The 20,805-nt window shown below is 40.2% G+C and overlaps 2 protein-coding genes across 7 annotated transcripts in view; both read right to left on the reverse strand.

Annotated features, from left to right (window-relative positions):
- The window catches only part of GAK (cyclin G associated kinase), a 75,139-nt gene extending 74,295 nt beyond the window's left edge, over positions 1-844 (reverse strand). The window contains exon 1 of one of the 3 annotated variants that reach the window (XM_027652993.1): positions 608-844. In XM_027652993.1, coding sequence (XP_027508794.1) covers positions 608-749 — 142 coding nt within the window. In that variant the 5' untranslated portion in view covers positions 750-844. Of the gene's footprint in view, positions 1-263; positions 284-607 lie in introns of those variants that run through there. The other 2 variants (XM_027652994.1, XM_027652995.1) reach the window with 2 other exon arrangements.
- Positions 845-2,576: 1,732 nt separating this feature from the next.
- Positions 2,577-20,805, reverse strand: LOC113951719 (S-adenosylmethionine synthase-like). 4 transcript variants are annotated; one of them, XM_027653051.1, is made up of 10 exons: positions 20,578-20,803; positions 17,474-17,551; positions 15,761-15,883; positions 14,757-14,869; positions 13,985-14,128; positions 11,312-11,530; positions 9,727-9,909; positions 8,055-8,188; positions 4,840-4,988; positions 2,577-3,550 (listed from the first exon to the last, which is right to left on the reverse strand). In XM_027653051.1, the coding sequence occupies exons 1-9, from the start codon at positions 20,648-20,650 to the stop codon at positions 4,886-4,888; spliced, it is 1,170 nt and encodes a 389-aa protein (XP_027508852.1). In that variant the 5' UTR covers positions 20,651-20,803; the 3' UTR covers positions 2,577-3,550; positions 4,840-4,885. The 4 variants fall into 4 exon arrangements, with proteins under 4 accessions (XP_027508852.1, XP_027508851.1, XP_027508853.1 ...); XM_027653050.1 differs by lacking the exon at positions 2,577-3,550 and having other exon boundaries at positions 3,864-4,988; XM_027653052.1 differs by lacking the exons at positions 2,577-3,550; positions 20,578-20,803 and adding an exon at positions 18,269-18,386 and having other exon boundaries at positions 3,864-4,988.

Here is a 20,805-nt window from a genome sequence, read left to right on the forward strand (position 1 = left end):
CTGACACGAGTGTTTAAAGCAAACATGTTTTCCTGCATTTCACAGTCTCCCGAACAACCCGAAGCAACACAGGCAAACTTGCACCTTTGGTATACTGTTTATATGTTGTCATTTTAAAAAACAATAAAAAAAAAATAAAATAAACACATGCAACCCAGCATTCCCACGAGGTCCTTGGTAGATTATAAACTCCTCTGAGTTCTGTTACGCGGTGAAAGCACTTAAAACCACAAAGCAAGCGGAGAAGAGGCCACACAACACACCAGTTCTCCGTGGCTTCCGTGTCCTGGAGCGGGACAATAACACCAAGCACGGCTCCCACAGCCGGGCCCCGGGAAGCACCCCCGTTGGCAGTGGCAGGCGCCGGGCGCACCCGGGACCCCCGGAGGGAACCGGCCCTTCCCAGGGCCCGGAACGCTCCGTCCCGGCCGCCGCCCGCCCGCCCTCCCCCCCCCACCAGGGCGCGGCCTGCCCAGGAGGAACCCTCCCTGTCCAGGAAGGGGAGAGGGGGGAAAGGGGAGCGGGAGGCCCGCCGGGAAGCCCGTCCCGGCCCCGCAGCGCCCGAGTCCGCCCCGCACGGCCCGGCGCGGCCGCCGCCCGCTCTCACCCTCCGCGATGACCCGCTTGATGCGCAGCTTCATCTCGCCCATCTCCACCGTCTGCCCCACGAAATCGTTCTGGTCGCGGCTGGCGGCCCCCAAGGAGCCAGGGCCCGCCAGGAAGTCCAGGGCGGACTGGAGGAGCGACATGGCCCCCGGCAGGCACTGCCCGGCGGCGGCCGGGCGCGCAGGAGCGGGATGGTACCGGGTGGGTGGGGGCGGCGGTGAGCGGCGGAGCGGCTCCGCCGAGAGCTACGGGCAGCGGGACCCCAGCGCCGGCCGGGCCGTCTGCGCGGCCGCCCTTCGCTCCGCTCCGGCCGCTTCCGGGGCCGCTGCGTCATTTACGCGCTCCGGGCGCCGCCCGCCCAGCGCCGGCCCCGCCCCGCGCCGGGAACGCGCCCGAGCGCGCGCCCGGGCCCGGGCCCGCTCCCGAGCCCCGAGCGCGCTCCCGAGCCCGAGGGCGTTCCCGCTCCCGTTCCCGCTCCCGCCCCGTTCCCGCTCCCGGTGGCCGCGGGAGGAGCACCTCGCCCTCTCGCCCTGCTGCCCGCGGCGTTTCGCCCTAGGAATCACGGAACATGCCGACCTGGAAGGGACCCACAGCGATCATCGAGCCCTGCACAGGAGCCTGCTCAAGAGTCACACCCCTGAGCGTTGTCCGAGCGCTTCTCGGGAGAGGCCTATGGATTTTTTATTTTTTTTTTTTTCATTTTTTTAAAGTTGTTAAGGGCGGAAAGGTTTTACATGCCTGCATACTTCCTGTTGAAAAGCAGAGGAAAACAAGGTGGTGCCTAGTTTGCATTCCTGTTCCACTGTTACTAGTTCCAGCTCTGACCACCACACCGGACTGCAGCGCGATGGCAGAGCTGTGCTCCAGCCTTCCCATTTTAACTCTATGCGCTCCAGGCTTCCCATTTTAACTCTCGTCTACCGTTCTTCCTTCTACAGCGTCACTCGGAATGAACCACAAGTCGTTCTGGCCAAAAATCTTAGCTGGGGAAGGTGGTAAAGAAGGAATTTCCTTTTGTTTCGCAAGGTCAAGACAGGGCAGAGCCATAAACTGGGGTGCCATAAACGAAAAGTTCCTTCTGTCGATTGGCACATAGTAAAGATATGCCCTTTAATTTCCATTCCAGTAATTGCTTTCAGCTTCTAAGGGATTAAATTAATTAAATAGCACTGAATTCGCATTCTATTTTGCATTTATCCAAAATATAACTATAAAAATGGCACATATAATAATATCTCCATAGCTCTGGATAGGGTTCATTAGGTTCAGCACAGATGAAAATCTATTTTAGAAGTACATCTCAGAGAGAAGATTAAATACTTCTTCGGTGTTTGTATTTTTTAGTGCAACTGCTCTTGTGATGTACTCTGGAAGCATGAGTCATAAAACTAATCCTCACACAAAGCAAACAGAAGTTTGATCTTTCTTAATTTAACATCTTCATTTTGCATGCAGAGACCCTCCCTTCCTTCTGAGGTCGGAATTGCACAAAAAGCACTTTTACAGCCAAGCTGGCACTTCTGTCCATTCATTTTCTTTCCTAATTGCCTGTTCTAGGTTTGAGTGAAACCATGCCCCTTTGAAAGATTCAAGCTTAATTCTGCCTCACACAATCCAGCAAGAATAACCATCTTTGGGAAGTGCCTACGCAAACTCACTGTTTGAAAAAGCTCTTTTTCAGAGCAGCCACTAATACCTCCACATGTTACACTCAAATAATATTGTGCAGTACAAATTTTTATTCATGCAGCTCTTTGTATGGGCTGAATATCTGTACAGCCTGCTACTGTGGATGAAGTTGCAAAACACAATGCATAAAATGTTGTGTTCTTCTTCTGATGTGCTCTTACAATTTTTTTTCTTATGCAGATTATGACCTGCTATATATTGGGAGATTTTTATAATATATTGTAACCACATATTTCAAATAAGACCCTAGTTTAAGTCATTCTTTTCCAGAATGGTAATGAGAGAACGCGCCAATCATTCGAAAAAAGATTATTTCACTGGTTTTGTGGAGCAATAGTTTTGTGTCTGGCTTTGGACTGGACACTACAAACTTAGCAGAGGTATCTTTTCTCTATTTGCTGGTTTCAAACAAGGCATACGTCTTTTTTCTGTTTTTTAAGAGGTTTTTTACATAGGGCAAATTAGCTACCCTCTATAAATAAAATTAATTCACTAGTCATTAGAAAAGTCACTAAAATTTTTAGACAGGATCTCTAGAGTCTTAATGTACACTGTACCTGTTCCAATCCTTATTTAGGGATTTCTTCAGCAGGTGGTACTCCTGGCTACTTTGGAACACCAATCAATGACAAGGGGAAGGAAAGCTTAGTAGTCTATCAAATTCCTTGAAGAAAATGTCTTCAACTCTGAAGTTAGAAACCAAGGTGAAAGAAGTCTTGCAGGAATGTGTTCTTACTGTCTGAAGTACACCGTGGGGGTTTTGTGGGGGCTTGTTTGTTTGTGTTTTGTTTGTTTGACAGTGAGCAGCGATTAACAGACACCTCCATTGAATAAATAATTTCCTCATTCAGTTTAACAAAAGACATTTCATCAAAATGCTCTTCTTCCATGAGAAGCAAAGCATCACAGCTTCTTAACAAAGCTCTATTTAACTTTGGAAGGGTGAAGTCTTATGACAGTGAAATTGAGACAGCTGTAAAATTGACACTATATGCCCATTTACTGAAATTGCTATCAGTTTAATGTATAGTGATCTCTGCACTCCCTTGCCATTTAAACTTTGTGCCACCATTTATTAAAACATTTTTTAATATTTTATTATTTTGACATTTCAGAATTATCAAGCTGCATTACTATTTCCTAAAAAATACCAATTTGAGCAAATTCTAATGAAGTTTAATGCTATGCTTTATGCCTATGAGGCCATATGTATATTAAATGGGATTAGTTTCAGGCAAAGATAAGGTCCAGGGTCCTGTGACAAAAAGGAAAATTGTCATTAAATAAAAAAAATTTTTAAAAAATGCAAAAAATACCCACAAAATAATTGCATATGGTTTTCTAATGGAAAAAAATAACTGCCTCATCTGTAGGTCACAAGGACTGTAGCAGTTACTGTGCTACATTGGGTTAACTGCACCAGGCCAGGTGAGACACAGGTACAGTTGTACAGTGACCTCACTTCAGCTCCAGTCTATCCAAGGATCAATGGATTGATCAGTCTTTGCAGGAAAGGAAGCAGCTTTTTAAAATTTGCTTGAGACTAATGTTATATTCAACTACTTGCATTTGATTAGACTTATCATTGAAGCCTTTATTTTTCCCTTAACAGGGGTGAGGGAACCTTATTTCTTAGTTGTCTATCAAAACTCCCTGGCATTAACAGTAGCTACATCATTCCAACATTCTGTCTTAGTTACCAATTTAATGATAAATTTGCTTGTCAGAATTGCTAATTTCCATATACAAGTCTTTTCATTCTCTCTAGTCCTTGAAGAAAAGCTAAATGATTTTGCATTCTCTCTCTCCATTTATGTTTTCATCCAGAGAATTAAAAGGAAAGTCATGTCCTCTAAGTGCTTTTTACAACATTTTTTTTTTTACATTTCAGAAATTGCCAAATTAAACTTAATCTAAAATTTATACAGCCAATTCCAATTCATGCAGACATGGAAAATTCAAGTTTGAGAAGGAGTAACTATAAATGAACAAAAGAATCACAACATAGGAGTTCATCAGTTTTGAAAGATATGTAATGTTAAAAGCAAACAAATAACATGTATTTTTAGGGTTACAGTGACCAATGATAAGAAATGGGTATTTTTACTAATTTGCTTAAAATTCACTAAAGCACTTAAACTAAATCTATAGTCTTGGAAGACCTGGCCCAAACAATTATGGCAGTTTGTGCTATTTCTGCTTTCCTCTCGTGGGGAGCTCTTGAAGTTACCTCTCCAACTTCATCCTCTTCAGTACAAATTTAACTGGGTAAGCAATAGTGGGCTGCCCTGGCAGAATAGGAATGGCATCAACTTCCATAACCATCTGTGCACTTTATATCTGATCAAAGTCAAATGCCTAAATTTTTCACATATTACCAAAGACAAAGCTGAAGAATATATTAGATAGAACTACATGTATTTGAAGTGTAAGGCCACTATGAAAGTTAGAAATCAAATATAAATAATTTTTAGTATGTCTATGAACTACCGAATGTCATTTAAGTGTACATACAGTCTTTTCTTGAACTGCTTAAAATGTTACCTGGTTATTGAGCCCCCTGTCAATAATATGAAATGTTTTGAAAAGCTTAAAACACAAGCTTTTTGGGTATTTCCCATGTAAATTCTTCTCTTCCAAAGTGCCCATAGCATGCTGTTTTTTGATAGATTGGCCTTTTCAAATCCAGCTCCCTAAATGAAAAGAAAAAAACCAAAAGTGATTCTTACACTTACCTCTACTCCAACGTACATTACAATCTGGAAATATCAGAAGCATAATCAGTATCATCCCCAGGAGAACGACAGTAAAACCTCGGTGTCATTTCCTTCCCCACACAGATTTACAGAAAGAAAGACAGTGAGCTGATGGTTTCAATTTTAAAGTGAGTAGAAATAGCCAGGTGTCTCAGAGGTGCAGTAAGTATGCAGTTAGGCTTTATAAACATTACAATGCAGAAGCATTTTAATTGGAACCAAGTCCAGCTATACCTGGGCAAGCATCAATGTGTTTTCTGTTATTTCAAGTGTGATATGGGACATTTTCTAATTCTACTGGGCCAGAAAGAAAACGATCTCAAAAGAAGCTGCCAAAGATGATGATCTAGTAGACTAGGTAACTGTGGAGGTTTAACTGCTTATGTAGATACACTAAGTCACTATTTAGAGTAGGCTGCTTAAGATGACATAATTATAACTTGATAAATAACGAAGGTGGAAGTGCTCTTTAGCCTGCATAATATAGTGGATAGCAGCTGTGCTAAATGGTTGGCTACCGGTATCTACATAGAAGTTTCTCTTTGTTTCATGAAAGGCCTGAAACATTTTCATCTCCTTGAGCTTTCTTCTATTGTATTATCTTGCTTTAATTATCTTTGAAAGCACATTTAGAATAGACGATTCACGTTGTAAACTGCTGGAGAGAAAAGTAGTGGAGAAATGACAAAGTAAGAAGTACAAATACCAACAGAATAGTCAATACATTTCAGATGGTGAAGAGATCACACGTTCTCACACTTATGTGGACATTTATGACATAGAGCAGCTATGTCTTGCTTCAAGTAGTATTTTGTGCAACATGGTCACATTCTGCAATGGCTACTGTAGTAGTCATTTGTGCTTGACCCTGAGCCAGAAGGCGTCAAAATATGAGTGCTGACTAAATGAAAAGTATGTCAATGAGTAGTTGGCTAGAATGGACAGCCAGCACCACTTCCAGGACTTTAAATATTGTGAGGTTATATTTAACAAGGAAATATTCACTCAGTGATGCTCATGGTTTTGCCAGCTTTCTTCCTTTTCTACTGCCTTCACCACTTCCAGGGCTGTGTGTTTTTAAAATGCAGCATATTTTAACCCAACAAAGCAAGGTAATTATCTGGAAATAACCACACAAATTATTGTTAGTGATCAACTACCATAATGACAAAGTTAAAGAACAGTTTTGATTGTATTTGTGAACTGATAACACTTGGAAAACATTATCTCTCAATAGAAGTTGCCATAATGCCTCACATTATCTCAGACTATTATATATGCCTCAGCATATATATTCCATACTCTGAAAAGGAATGCAAAAGGCTGACCATATCAGTTGATATAGCTTGTCAGAAATGTCTTTCCTTTTTAAGGGAAAAAAAAGACCTCTTATTCACTAACATGTTGATATTTTTTTTCCCTCAGAGTCAAATATGCTCAAGATTGCTCTGGAATATAGAGACTTGAATGATCTTAAGTGAATCATTAAAAGCATTTTTCTCAAATAACGAGATAGCTAACATACATGTTTCAGCATTTTAGAACAGAACTTTTAAAACCTGCATTGCTCAAAATGACAAAGTCTGCATGGACTCAAGTTCTTGCTGGTGTCTATCTCAAGTTGAACTCCCACGTCAATTTCACAGACTTAAAATAAGGGTTGAACTCACAACGTGGATGCTCCCTTAAAAGAGAAAAGCTATAGTGTTTCCATTAGTTTCTCTCCACTAGCTGTGTATTTCACAAAACTTTTAAGAGGACAGGTTTGGTGAAAATCAGCCAAGAGATTAGGAAATTCATCAGGACAGAGAAGATGAACCTGTACCATTAGGTCTTAGGAAGCTGTACTACAAATAGGCAAGAAAACTGTGCCTCTTAAAAGTTCACATAAAGAATCATATAAGTTAGTCATAAACGGGAGAAAAATCAATGAAAAATGCTCGGGTCAAATTACAGCTCACTGGAATGCAGGTGGGTAACTGATGATAAGGAGAGGTGCTGGTCTGTTTCTCTCCTTCAGCCCTTTCTTCTCTCAAAGAAAAGAGTAATTCCCATGCTTCTTTATGTGTAAGGATTATATTACACTAAAAGACCTACTTTTTCAGGCCTATTAATATTCCAGAAAAGGTGAGCTGCAAAAGGCAATAGTTATTAGGTTTGGTTTTGCACGTCCTCTCTGGCTGCATGGTAGCCTCAATGACACATTTGATTACAACTGAATTTTGTCTTCAAGACAGTTCATCTCATGGCTATTCTTGTTCTGGTTTTAAATTCACACAATAGTTCAGCTACCAGATCCTTAGAGAGCATGTAAGAAACCCGGATTCCTTTTTAGTTAGCTTTAGTTGACTTCAAACAGGCTGCACAAAACTGCATGGCAACCAGAGACAGGCCCTCAGTGTTCAGTTTCCCTCTGCGTGTACCAGGGCAAATTACTGCACATAATGTCCCACTAATTTCAACAGGGTTGCTCGTGATGTGAGAGCACCAGAGCCTTTCCATCTCCTCGCAGCTGTCTCATAAGTTGTTGCCACCTGAACATCAAAGGCACGGAAACCATACTTACCTCAGTATTTCTTTCAGGAAGAGCCAATATTTCTGTTGCCTTTCAGATAAGGCAGCAATTTGGAGCCTTACACACCCTGTAAACAAACTGGAAAGCCTAACTACATCTTATGTTAAACTTTAATTCTACTTTACCAAGCAAACTACCACCTGGCTAATGAACTGCAACATAATTCACTATTAGGGTTGCATGTAGACATACATGGTGTAATTTAGGTAGGTCTTAGTTATTCAGTGTATTTTGTTGCTAGATTTATCAATTGGCCCTTTTATGTTGTGCTGGGAGCACGGATGAAGGAAGAGCAGAAATTGTACCAATTAGTGACTTATGACAAAGGTGACTTTCTTGAGGTTATAAGCCAGAAAATTAAACATTAAACTGTTAAAGAGAGCACTAAAGACATGATTCCATACAGTAAATACTAACATCACGCAAACCTTATGATAGCTGCAAGGCGCAGATCAAAGTTTTTCTGGACAATTTCAAGCAGTTCTTCTTCAGATCTGTCTGATGTTCCATAATGAAACACTGAGATCGCAAGAGGACAACTCAGACCGATGGCATATGATAGCTGTAGGACACATGCAAACAACCCAAATACTGTTAGCACAGTCCTTCCTACTTTTTGCTTAAGAGAAAGGAAAGGCTCATCACATGTGTCAGGGTAGTTTGCGAACATCCTGTCTCCATAAAGGAAACCAGGGGATATGCTCTTGCTATTTGTCTTTTATGTTGGAAAATTATGTTTTCCTCAGAGAACGTTCAGCCTGGTCAAATACTAGACCTGGGTGACACTCCTTTAAAGCAAAAGAGGTACTTTCTGTCCTTCTCAGGTACTGCCATTCTTCATGCAGTTCTCTCTATTATCCGTCTTGCCCTTTCAGTATGAGAGTTGGTTAGCATGTAAACAATATCCATAGGAAAAACAGTTGTCAACCTCAGTGGAGGCTGGCAAAGTCTCAGCATAGCACACAGCTATTAATGGGCTGAAAACACTTTTGCGTTTCCACTTCATACATTTTTCCTTTTGTTAATCTTTAATCCAACCCTCCATGACTTTGCAAGACATTGGCTTCTCTGCTCTCCCATCCTCCATCTTATCTTGTTTGCTAATATCTGAGATCTCCATAATTTGCTGTTAAAAAAGTCAAACTTGCCTTGTCTAGAGAAAGGTTCATGTCTGAGAGAAGGTCTCTGAAAATTACTGGAATAACAACATTCCCACCTAACTCAAAAATAAAGATAGTGATGTAGGTGTTCAAAAATGACATTCAAAACGTGCATACCAAGAAATCAGAAGTTTATCTTCTGTCCATTCAGAAAAAAAAATAAATTATCAACAACTGGCTAACCAACACTTCTTTGTGCCTGGCTTATTCTCAGTCTCATCTTTTCCTGACTAACTCCAAACTATCAGGTATCAAACACATACACAACATCTAAAGCAAGGAGCCTTGTTCCTAATTGGGATGTCTGGATACTTATGTCATGCATCATAACTACATCCAGTAGGCTTTTCTTTTGGTCCATGAAGAACTTAAAATGTTTTAAACACACCTCTGCAGCAAAACATCAGCCAGATTGCTGCTACATTTTACTTATTTAGTAAATGAGTTGTGTAATGAGTTATTATGTAGCAGCTACTCAGAAAGATTATGTTCATAAACTAGTATTGCAAACTGCCTAGGCAAACTTCACTTGTTTAAGTAACAGCCACACTGGGTTCATGTTTAATGGTGAAACTGTCTAGGTGTCAGTAAAACACCTCCTTCTGCTTCTTGAACATAGTAATAACAAAAATTCCTGCACAAGGAAAGAAGTGCATTTTGTTCTGAGCATACAAGACTAAAGAAGGTTGTTCTTGCTTTAAACTCTCTAAAACAAGTGAATTTTGCTCTTAATCACATCTCACACCATAGCAGTGTACTAGGATTGTGAATGTAATTTCAAATGCCGCTTAAAACAGATTAAGTTACAACCAATACGATCATGTAATAACAGCAAGTTGCACAACTACACCTAGACAGTGCTACCATAACTGCAATGTGCTGTGCAGCCCAGGCCAGAATGTCTCAGAATCTGCTGTATTACTTTCATGGTTTGTCTTACCTGGATCAGTACTCTTTTACAGAGACCAGCTTTCACCAGAGATTTTGCAATCCAGCGAGCTGCATAGGCTGCAGAACGATCAACTTTGGAGGGATCTTTCCCAGAGAATGCACCTCCACCATGGGCTCCCCAGCCTCCGTATGTATCAACAATGATCTTCCGACCAGTCAGTCCAGCATCGGTCTGAAGGACAAACAACTGAGTATATTCAGAGACACAATAGCTCATCCAATCCCATACTAGGTTAGGGGGTATAGCTTTGTTTGGTATTGTTCACAGTGTTCACATTCACATGCAACTGTTTAATGGAAGAGTTCTCTACATGACTGGAATACTTTTCAGAGATGTACTAAGCTGTCTGGGCTACAGTCACTTTTGAAAACCTTTAAGAATGTGGCACAACTGTAAACACAACAAAAAGAAAGCTCACTTCAAATCAGCAATCATGAAATAGTGTTTCTGGATTACTGGACAAAGTCTTCACTCAGCAACACTTTGATGAAGGCCAAGAATTTAAAGCAACAAAAGTAGATCACATATGACCGAAAAGGTTAACAAGCTTCACTTAGATACCCATACTAAATGGGAAGCAGGGGCTTCACGTAACTGCAGCTCAGTGCTGTCAGAACATGAGTACTGAGAAACTCTAGCTCAGTTCATATTAGTGGTTCAGTAGTGACACAAGCGATACTAATCTTCTTCCTTCACTCCTGTGCTCCTGATAATGGAGTCCCATGCTCTTGCATAGACTTTCTTCTGCCTCCTACAACTTGATGAACTGATCCAACTTGCTCAACCAGCAGAGAATTCCTGCCTCTCTGCCAGATTAGCAAAGCTGGCAATGGTGTGCTGATAAATGAACTCCAGAGTGCCGAGAAATTCCATCCTAAAAGAAGATAAACTGCACTAATCCACTATTTTTATATCTCCAAATAAGTAGTGTGGGAGCAAAGCTGACATTTTTTTTCTCATTGAAAGGGGTATCCCTACATCATCCCAGTGCCATCATAAGCACACCTTGTAGTTTTAATTCTTATGAACTCTTCATACAAAACTGTAAAGTTTTCTGTAACATAATTTTTTTACAATTTCACAGCAATGACCTTCTTATCTAGTACCAGCACATGGTAAGCAGAACATGCATCAAATTCCAATGACTATTGAGACTTAATACATTAGGCCTCCCTTGAAATTCGTTCCACTTTACAAATAATTTCTATGTATATATTAGATCTATTGTTATTTCTGGTTTCGATTTTTATCGTGAAAGTGAAGAGATAGTTCCAGCCTGACATTTTAGCATGTAACTTAAGGACTGGATTTTGCTCATTTAAAATACTTTCTGGAAGCAAGATGGAGATCCAAGAATCTGTACATTTGGCTGTCGAAGCAGGTAGAGCTTCAGTTTAGATACCAGCTGTCCAGTAAGAAAAGTCCAGCAGGGATGACTGAAGCTTCCTTAAAAATGTATAGACTTTCTTGGTTAAAGGTATACTAGTTCACTGTACTATTGTTTAAGAGAACATTCACAAGCATGTGGCAAAGTAGAATCCAAGTCTGTATAGGCTATCATTTTTCAAAGTACCTTAGGACCACCTTCTACAAACTTTTCACTTGGAAGGAGATGATAGATGGTGTCCTCATCAAGATACTTCTCTGGAATTACTTTTTTAACAACTTTCTCCATTAGCTCCTTCCGTATTTGTTGCAGTGTTATGTCTGGGTCATGATTTACTGAAATCACCAGTGTGTGCACTCGGATGGGCTCCAATGTGCCATTACACTCCTTGTATTCCATTGTGACCTGATGAGAGAAAAAAAAAAGGACAGTGAACACTCAGAGCCAAAAGAACCAGTCTGAAAGCTGCAAATGAACCTCAGCTATTTTCAGCAGCCAAAAATAAACAGATGAAGAGAAATGGGATGAAAAATGATGGATTGCTGTCAATGCTTAAAGTCATTGTAAGGAAAAAGAAATATAAAAAATACTGAAGTACTACTACCAGAAGAGCTAACTAAAGGACATTACATATCACCACAGAAAAGCAAAACAACAAGGAAGTTACAAAATCCTACGATTTTAGCAGCTGATGCTAAAATCATTCATGGTTTGGTATGCTAACCTAATTTCAGATAGTAGATTACCAAAGTAAAGCCTAAATAAATTTCAGAGAACCCTGCTAAAACGAACAACTCTAGATCAGATGACAGGCTGTATCCTTTGCTTCCAACCATTGTACATGGCTTTTATGTACATGCAAATATTAACTGGCATTGCTTCATCCTTAGTATCTGTTTTCTTACAGACTAGAGTGGTCTCTCTACTTTCCCACCCTTCAGACATGCTTGAACAGTTTAAACCAAGTTTTCCCCCTGCAGTTGAAAGTGGTAACCCCCAGGGGGTGGTAACTCTTGAAGTTTTGAAGTTTTGTCCGATGAGTACTTCTGCAAAATGTAAACATATCAGAACCAAACGGAAGAGAAGAGCTGTAGTTTTAGTAGTAGAAGTGGTGGCTATGTTGTAGGAGCCACGAGGAGAGGGCAGGAGCCCTCTGGGGGGCCTCTGCCCCCCACCCCCAGCCCCAGTTGGGGACTACAGAGACTTAGAACAGTGTTAAGCTGGACTATGTGTTTGTAGCTGTGAGCTGTGCGATGTTTTTTCCACTGTGAGTGAGCAGAGACAGAGCAGAAGCGGCGGCAGCATCCAGAGGTTATGGCTAAGAGCCAAGAGATAACTGAAGGAACAGTAAGCAGCATGCAACCAAGGAAGACTCAGATTTGCTTGAGCCGTGATAGAGAGCTGGCAGCAGAGACACAGAGTTTTTGTGGGTAAGAACTGTACCAGACCCCTAAACTCCGTTGAGACCCCTCTTGGAAAGGAGGGACATGGACTCCTATTAAGGAGAAGAGTTTTGGACATGCAGCACCAGAGAGAGAGAGGAGCTAAGAAGCTCAAAGGCGTCCCGGAGCTGGACCGGGACGGAGAAGGAACGTGGGGGGGAGTTGACCTTGCTCCCCCCGCTGCTGCTGGCAAGCCTGGCAGCCTGAGACGGAGTACAGGAGCTCTGGTAGAGCTCTTGAGGCAAAGGCTTGCAACTGAATGCTGCCCAAGATGTTCTGACTCAGGGGTGAATACCCTGAGGAAAGAGACTGCCACGAAGACCCCTGAACTTCGTGGTTTGACGTGGTGACGCGAGCTTGTCCCTGCTACGCAGTCCACGGAAGAGAAGACCCTCGTTTTGGAGATGACGGGCCAAGGGGCTTGGAGACCCCCTTGTGTGTATTGAACAGAGATCCAGCTACAACAATCCAGTTGCTGCTGCATGCATGAGATGAGGAAAACCTGCTGCCTTAGAAGAGACTCCTGCTTTGAGACTGGAAGGGATCTTTCCTTCTTCCCTCCGGGACTTTTATTTGGAGGGAAGAAGAGATCTGATCCATTGTAAATACTATATGTCATGGTAGAGAGAGTTGTGATCATGTGTATAATGTATTATGATATTTATTTGTACAGTCATTGTAATATATTCCCTTTCCCCCATTCTGAGTCTGGCATGTTTTGTCTGGAAAGCCCATCCCACATTAGGTTGAGATGGGGAAGGGGGCTAGGACTAGGGAATTAGGATTTTGGAGAATCTCAAACCATGACAACATCTTAGAGAAATCAGCTTATTCACATGTTCACATAGTCCTGTCAAGATGTAGGGATTAAATCCATGTTGTACTGCAACAACAGCAGCAGTATAACCCAATGCAATTCCACACTAAATACCAGAACTTAAAACTAAAACATCTTGCTGTCTTAGAAATGCCACATGCATGTCTTTCCTTTCCTTTCCTGCAGTTTTTGCAGCCTAGAAGACAGAACTTACTGTCTTTGAGACATCCAAAGTGCATCACACAATAGTCTCAGTGACTCATCCACTCAGCTCTGCAACACAGCTGTCAGTGGTTATATTTGCTCAGGAAAAAAAAAGATCCAGCTGATCACTGGTAATTTGCCGATATTCTTAATTTCCGGGGGGAAAAGTAGGAAAATACAAGTATTGTTTTGAGGAGACCTGCTAAGACACTGATAGAAGAGTTTAAACAAACCATATGTGCTACATACAAATGTACCTTATCAAACTCACACCTCCTTGGATGATAATAATAGCAGCACTATTTTTGACAAACATGAAATCTGATATAGTAGCACATGGGGTAAATGATTGCTATTGTTTCTCACCTTTACAGTTCATGCATCTATGTTACAAACCTGTGTTTTGCCATCTGGTCTAACCCAAGGCCACGTTCCATTCCGTTCCAGAGCCCTTATAGACGCAGTTAGTTTGTGTGCTAGGAGGATTGTTAAGGGCATACATTCCTCAGTTTCATCAGTAGCATAGCCAAACATCAAACCCTACATCGAAAAACACGGAACTGCATTGAAAAATGGGAAAATAAGCTGCTCATTTCCCTGTTCTCTTTCCATTTCTACACTTGTCTTTGCCACATAGTACTTTAAAATCACCCAAGCTTAGCAAGAGACAGCAGCAACATGCAGAGTTAACACCCTTTGACATATAACCAGCCCGAAATAACATTTATGTGCAAAAATCAGAGCCACAGCAGGGGCTGGTTCCCAAGAATGGTTTTGCCTTAAAAATGCATAAGATCCCTCTTCAAAGCCTTCATAAACATAAAGCTCATTAAGACTGTTTAGTTTTCTCTCCACACATGACAACTGAAATCTCACAGCAGTTGTTGCCTAAGAAGTAAAACTAGGCTAACCAAGGACTTGAAAGACCTTGAAACTAACCAACTGATCAAAATGAAATTGTAGCTCTATCCCGTTAAGGCCACTGGATACAGGGAAAGCCACTTTCCTCGAAATTAGTGAAGGTTGCAATACTTTTTTTGCACTTCTGGTGATTTAAAAGAGTTCTAATTCTTACAGTTTGCACAATAGTTTTTAAGGAAAGTCTCTGGTCCGATGTAATTGCAATTGCTTGCACATGAACTAGATCTGAGTAAGTGCCTGGAATTACCTGATCCCCTGCTCCAATGTCATCATCACACTTGCCATGGGAGATAGCATCCTTGATCTCTTTACACTGCTGTTCCAAGGCCACTAAAACTGTGCATGTCTTATAGTCCAGTCCTAGTGAAGGGAGTTTTGTGAAGTTAGGTCATATATTCCCGAGAGATCACAAATTGCTGGAGAAGTTTTTAAGGGTTATCTAGTTATCTTGGCTAAAACTTTCAAAACTCTAAGCACATAAACTTCCTATACAGTATTTTTTTATTGCCAACGGAAGCAGACAATGAGCACATTTATATAACAGTTCCATGATATGGGAAAATTAGTTCTATTAGGTCAAACTTAAATTCTTGAAATTGACAGCATAAGTGTAATCCTACAAGTTGCCCCACCAAAGCTTGTTACATTGTTTGTTATTATTTGGGTTCAAACCATTTGCTATTAAATCTGGGAGAGGAGTGTGGAAAATGTTGCCAGAAACCGATATTCTGTTTTTCTTGTAGTATGTTCTAGGGTTCAATAGAATTAGAGAAAAAATGTACATATCATGCATGAAAAGGGAAGACTGAAGGGAAATAGTCACGTGTTTCAACTGCTGAAAGGAAACTACTTTGGAATATATGTTAAGAACACATAAAGAATTCCCATTTGTGTGAACTTCAAGTGTCACAGGCTTGTGCACCCCAAGGACAAGTAACATCACTGTTAAAGCTTTAATAGCACAAACCTACAGATGCACCCACCTTCTGATGTATGTGCAAAACCTAGCTTTTCTGCATCAGAGAAGCAGGAGACATCTGACTCTTTCAAGAATAAGTCTTTTATAAGTATGCCACCTTAAAATAGCTCCTTCAATACTACACACTGAAAATTACCTATCAACAATATCTGTGAATTTTCTCCTAGGCCTGGATGCACATTTCACTTCTTTCTCCAGAAGACCATTAAAAACATGACTTTGGCCACATGCAGAACAGACTTAAGAATGAACACATGTAGGATTTCACTCACCTTTGGAAGAGTCATCATATCCTATCTTCTTAAGGGTCTCTCTCACAATTTGTTGGTAATCTACTATAGCTCGGGATGTGATCTCTCCACAGAGCAAAATCATTCCAGTTTTTGCTACACACTCTGGAGAAAATACGAAACATCAGAATTTTACTGCTACTATTCTACAGTTACACAGAGTGATCTTGAAGATGGTTCTACAAGCAAAGGACTAATCATAGGGGAAACTCAGTGTAAAGCCTTAGCTTTCTACCTTATACCTAAAGGTCTGTGTGCAATCACTCTTCTCTTCATCTGATATGAACATTTAAATGCCTGCATGTATTGAGGATCCCCTGTACCCAATTATCCTATCTCCACACTGGCCAGCAGAAAATATTTATAACAATAAATCAAGTATATAGGGCTGTTTCTCCAAGTAATTGCCTGGTCTTCAACAGTTTCAGGTCAGAATTTTCCTGAAGCTAAAGGGACATCATTTATTAACAGATGGTTTTACCAGTCTTTGATATATTTTTGTTACTGTAATTCCTCCAGTTGCCCTTGGCAACCACAAAAACTTTTAGCTTCTACAAGATCCTGCAGCAAGAAGCAAATGCAATTTCATTGCAAATTTTGTGCAGAATCACTTCATATTTTATTTCTTTGTTTCTTTCAAGAGTCCACTTCGTTTCCAAACTTTTCCATTTTATGTAAAAACACAGAGCAAACAATCACAAAAAAATTTACTACAACAATATGACCTACTATCTATGTAATTATGTCACATCTCAGTCTTCTGTCTTGCTAAGACAAACTGATGCTGTTTCTCACATCTCTTATCACGTTTTTTGTTGTTATTTTTGCAGCATTCCTATGTTACCATCTTCCACTTTTCAGCAGTTTTGGAACCATAACTGCCTGCAATATTGAAATACACCCTTCATCAAGTCTAACACTTATGCTAACCCCTCCCTCCACACCTCCTCACTGCTCACATCTATGCATCAAGGTTCACATTAAATTTTTCAGATGAAGTGTCATATTAAATCACTGTGTTTATGGGATTCAGCTAGTCCTCTGTGCTGTAACTATGGCCTTGATGGCTCGTTCTAAAAATAAAATTACAGTATTTGGAAAGCTCTTTAGACCCGTTCCCTTTCTGTGCGTATTCCTCTGTGGCAACTCAGCTTATTCCAACTGGATAATATGTTCATAGCCTCTGTGGGTGATATGGCTAATACATGCAGAATACAGCATAGTCCTAATGGAAAGTCCCACAGAAAAAGCAAGCCACTTTGATGAGAATCACATCCAAAGGAACTTATCCTTCTGTGAACAACAGGCACCCCCCTATTTGCTCTATAAAGACATGCACCTTGACATATATCTTTCCTCAGTTCTTTTTTTCCCTGATTTTCTTAGTTTCCTCTTTATTATCATCTTTGACAGCCACAGTTTTCCCTGACACCAATGGCTTCTCCTGCTCTACTTCTCATATGTCATCACTTTTAATTTGCACTGAGCTACGTGTATTTCTGTTTATTTTTTGCAGGTTTTTTTCTGCCTTCTTTTCTCCTCTGAATAAGTGAACCAAAGCTGACTTCTTGACTGACTGTGGAAATCTTGACTGACAACCAGATATTGTAAGAATTTTGGATCAAAGGATACTATATCAGCATTGACTACTTGTTGTACTTCATTAATCTGTTTTTCTGTCTGGATTGTACTTACCACAGGCAACCTTGGCATCTGGATCAATACTGAGATGAGCATCTACAACAGCATCACTTATCTGATCACATATCTTATCTAGAAGATAAAAATAAGAGAGACATCACATTTCTTTTTGTAATTAAAAAAATTGATTTCTTAATAAAATTTAATTCCCAGTGGACAAGAAACTTCTGTTTACAGGGCATCTGCCAAGAAGCAATTTTACCAACTTATATTCTGAAATGTATGTCTTGCCCTGTTTTCACTTCTCTCCTCAAGTCACTTCTATCTGACATTTTACTGTCACCTGCACAGGCCAGCAGCCTCCCAGTGAAGGGACAATGAAAAAGGCTTGTAAAGGCATCCTGATATAATCATTCCAGGAGAATATAAGATGTAATAGTTTTGGAAGTATTTAAGCTAAGACCTTTCTGTAGCAGTTTTGCACTCTTCTCCTCTTTTATTTTAAACTTTGTACTGCATTTTCTGTATGAATTACTTGTTTTAATCTAGATCTTATAACTGTCTGAGTTTTGCATTTCCAGTATTGTTTGTGCCTTCTGTACCTGCAGTGTGGACCTCTGAAATCTCACATGTGAACATTTTCAGATGACAAGAGACATTGCCCTCCCTACAAAGGGTACAGTGTACTGAAGTCCACTCCTGCAAATATGCACTGCTATTTGGCTCATTCAAGTTTAGAAAAGCTTCTGCAAATTTTCTCTCAGTGACAAACATTGGCCCCTCACAAATTTTCACAGTTATTTCTGAGAGCTGGTCTTAGGAAAAAAGCACTGCAGAAAAAAGTTTTACCTATTCTGTCTTTAGCACCTGTGACCCATTGTCCAAATAAGACCTCAGTATGCCAAACACATTTGGCTTGTTAAAAGTTAATGAACAATTTTGTGGACAAATTGATTATATCTCATTAATGTAAATGGAACTAGGCAAAAGCAACCCATGTTATTACTTCCAAAGTACGTATTTGAAAGGTTGCATATCTGCAGAACCAACATGAGGAATATGAATTAATTTTCACCCATCACCATTACAGAAAAAATTTATCCAAAATATGTTCAGCCACACAGATGCACAGCTGGATCTACAACACTGTCTGTATCAATAAGTCAGGTGCCTGTATAGTTTGTAATAGTCTGTCTAATTATACATGTAATTGCCAATCAAAAATAACTTCTCTCAAGGGTCCACAGAGAAAATTAATGTAGAATCATAACTGAATGTCCACACCACCTTAAAGTACTTATTTACTTTTACAGACAATCTAGTTTGGAAGCAAACAAACATCAGAATGAAATTATAAGGCAAGACTAGAGTTACTCTGTATCACAAAAGGACTGTAATTCAATGTAAAGTTTAAGTGTAAACTGAATTTTTTGTGAACTGTAGAGAAATATCTTACAGTACAATCTAAAAGCAAGGAAAAGTGAGATGTGCTAGCCTGTAGCTTTGAATAGATAAACCATTGTGCTATCAATATCACCACACTCAAATACAAACTAAACCCAAAAGCAAAGCATGAATGCTAAAAATACATGTGCCCCTTCTATTCATACAGGCTACAGTGACTTCAATGTCAGCATGAGATTTTTTATGGAAGGGCAGAGGTTGCTTCTTCACTGGCATAATTTTCACAACCTGAACGAGCAACTTCTGTATCTTTTATGTTCTCTTTCTAGCATTTCCCCAAACAAGCTGAAAGTACACATTTCACTGTGCACTTTTTGATTATTTGCAAAGTAAGTCCAACAATTTAGAGGCTTGAAGAAAAAGCAAAACAGAACAAAGGAACAAAACCCACACCAACTTGATAGCTGCAAGGCTGCATTATTTCACAGCTTAAACATTATCTTCCTGAAATTTCTTGCAAGCACATTCACTCAAAGATTACAAATCTTGGTTCCAAAGTTTATCACCTGGTTAGTTTGGTACCCTGAGACAAACTGAGTTCTGAAGACTGTGAAATTGATCCACACCGAAGGGTCCAATGCTCAAGCAGCAATGGCATAACCTGCAACAACTGTTAAGTTTTACTGCCTTCAGCTGCGTACACAATTACAACAACCAGTGCACTGTTCTAAAGCAAACAAGTGGTTATGGTGGTTCAAGATATAGGTGCCACATGCTGCAGTGGTCTTGCAGTTGGACTGTTCAGTAGGAGTCGGGCAGACAGGCTGGTATAACTGGTTTCATGCTGTACCATTCCCACCTAATGAGTAAGAGTCCTGAGAATATGGATACACAATAAAAACTTGTCTGCAAATGTTCCATGTTTGACACCACACTGTTTTTCTCACTATTTTTTTTTTTTTTGTCTTTCCTTCTACTATGGAAAAAGTAAGAAGTAATGCTTTTTTTAGTCTAAACATTAAAATGCTCCATATGAAGGTACTGACACAGAAGGAACTGTTACTATCCTTACTGTAAATTTGAGTCACTACTGTGCCTCTTGGAGGTCCAAACTTCCTCCAGTCCCTCAGTTAACATAGCTTCTAGATTGGTGTTGGTTTAAACAAAGCTGTATGAAAATTAGCTGATTTTAGTGAACAGTAATTAGAGCTGAAGCATTGTCTGCACTTCCAGACCTGGAAAATTCAATGGTTTTGTACATCCTACACCATATGTAAACTTGTGTTAGAGAGAGCAATGTGACACATAGACACGTGCAGTATTATAGCAGTCACTGGAATAGAGCTCTGATGAAAATTAATGCTTATTACTCCAAACATTTCAAAGATTCGGAGTTCAGTGACCACCTATAATATACATGTGCATAAAGTATTATTTTTTTCATTACAGAACAAAAAGTAAAATTGTAATTCCAGTTTACATGGTAGCCACAAGTCTACCTGTACAAGACCAATCCATGCTTTCTAAAGCAAATTTTTTAAGTTATCTATACCAGACTATATTGCATACTAAACAAATAGGACACATTCTAGTCAAGTAAACAAAGACACTAATCTGAAATCTATTAAAAATAATCAATTGGGTTTTTCCATTCATTTCTCCATTGCAAGAGATATGACTGAACTTTCATCAGATAGCATTCCTCACTGAGAAGTATTAATAAAAACAAAGATATAATCAGAATTTTTACTTACCAGAATGTCCTTCAGCAACAGATTCTGAGGTAAAAAGAAACCGTTTTTCTTTTTTTGCAGTGTGAATTGACATGTCTTCGTATCTTTCACAAGCTTGCAAATGAGAAAGACCCGAAGCAACTGGACGACAGAACAAGTAGAAGGTGAAGTGGAAAGGTTAATGTGCCTGCGCAAACAGCTGACGTAAGTGCTCCTGCCTGTTTGCTCCTTGGAAGTTCAACAGGTTAA

This window comes from Corapipo altera, unplaced genomic scaffold, assembly GCF_003945725.1.
Source record: "Corapipo altera isolate COAL_440 unplaced genomic scaffold, ASM394572v1 61305, whole genome shotgun sequence".
NCBI classification, from domain to species: Eukaryota; Metazoa; Chordata; class Aves; order Passeriformes; family Pipridae; genus Corapipo; species Corapipo altera.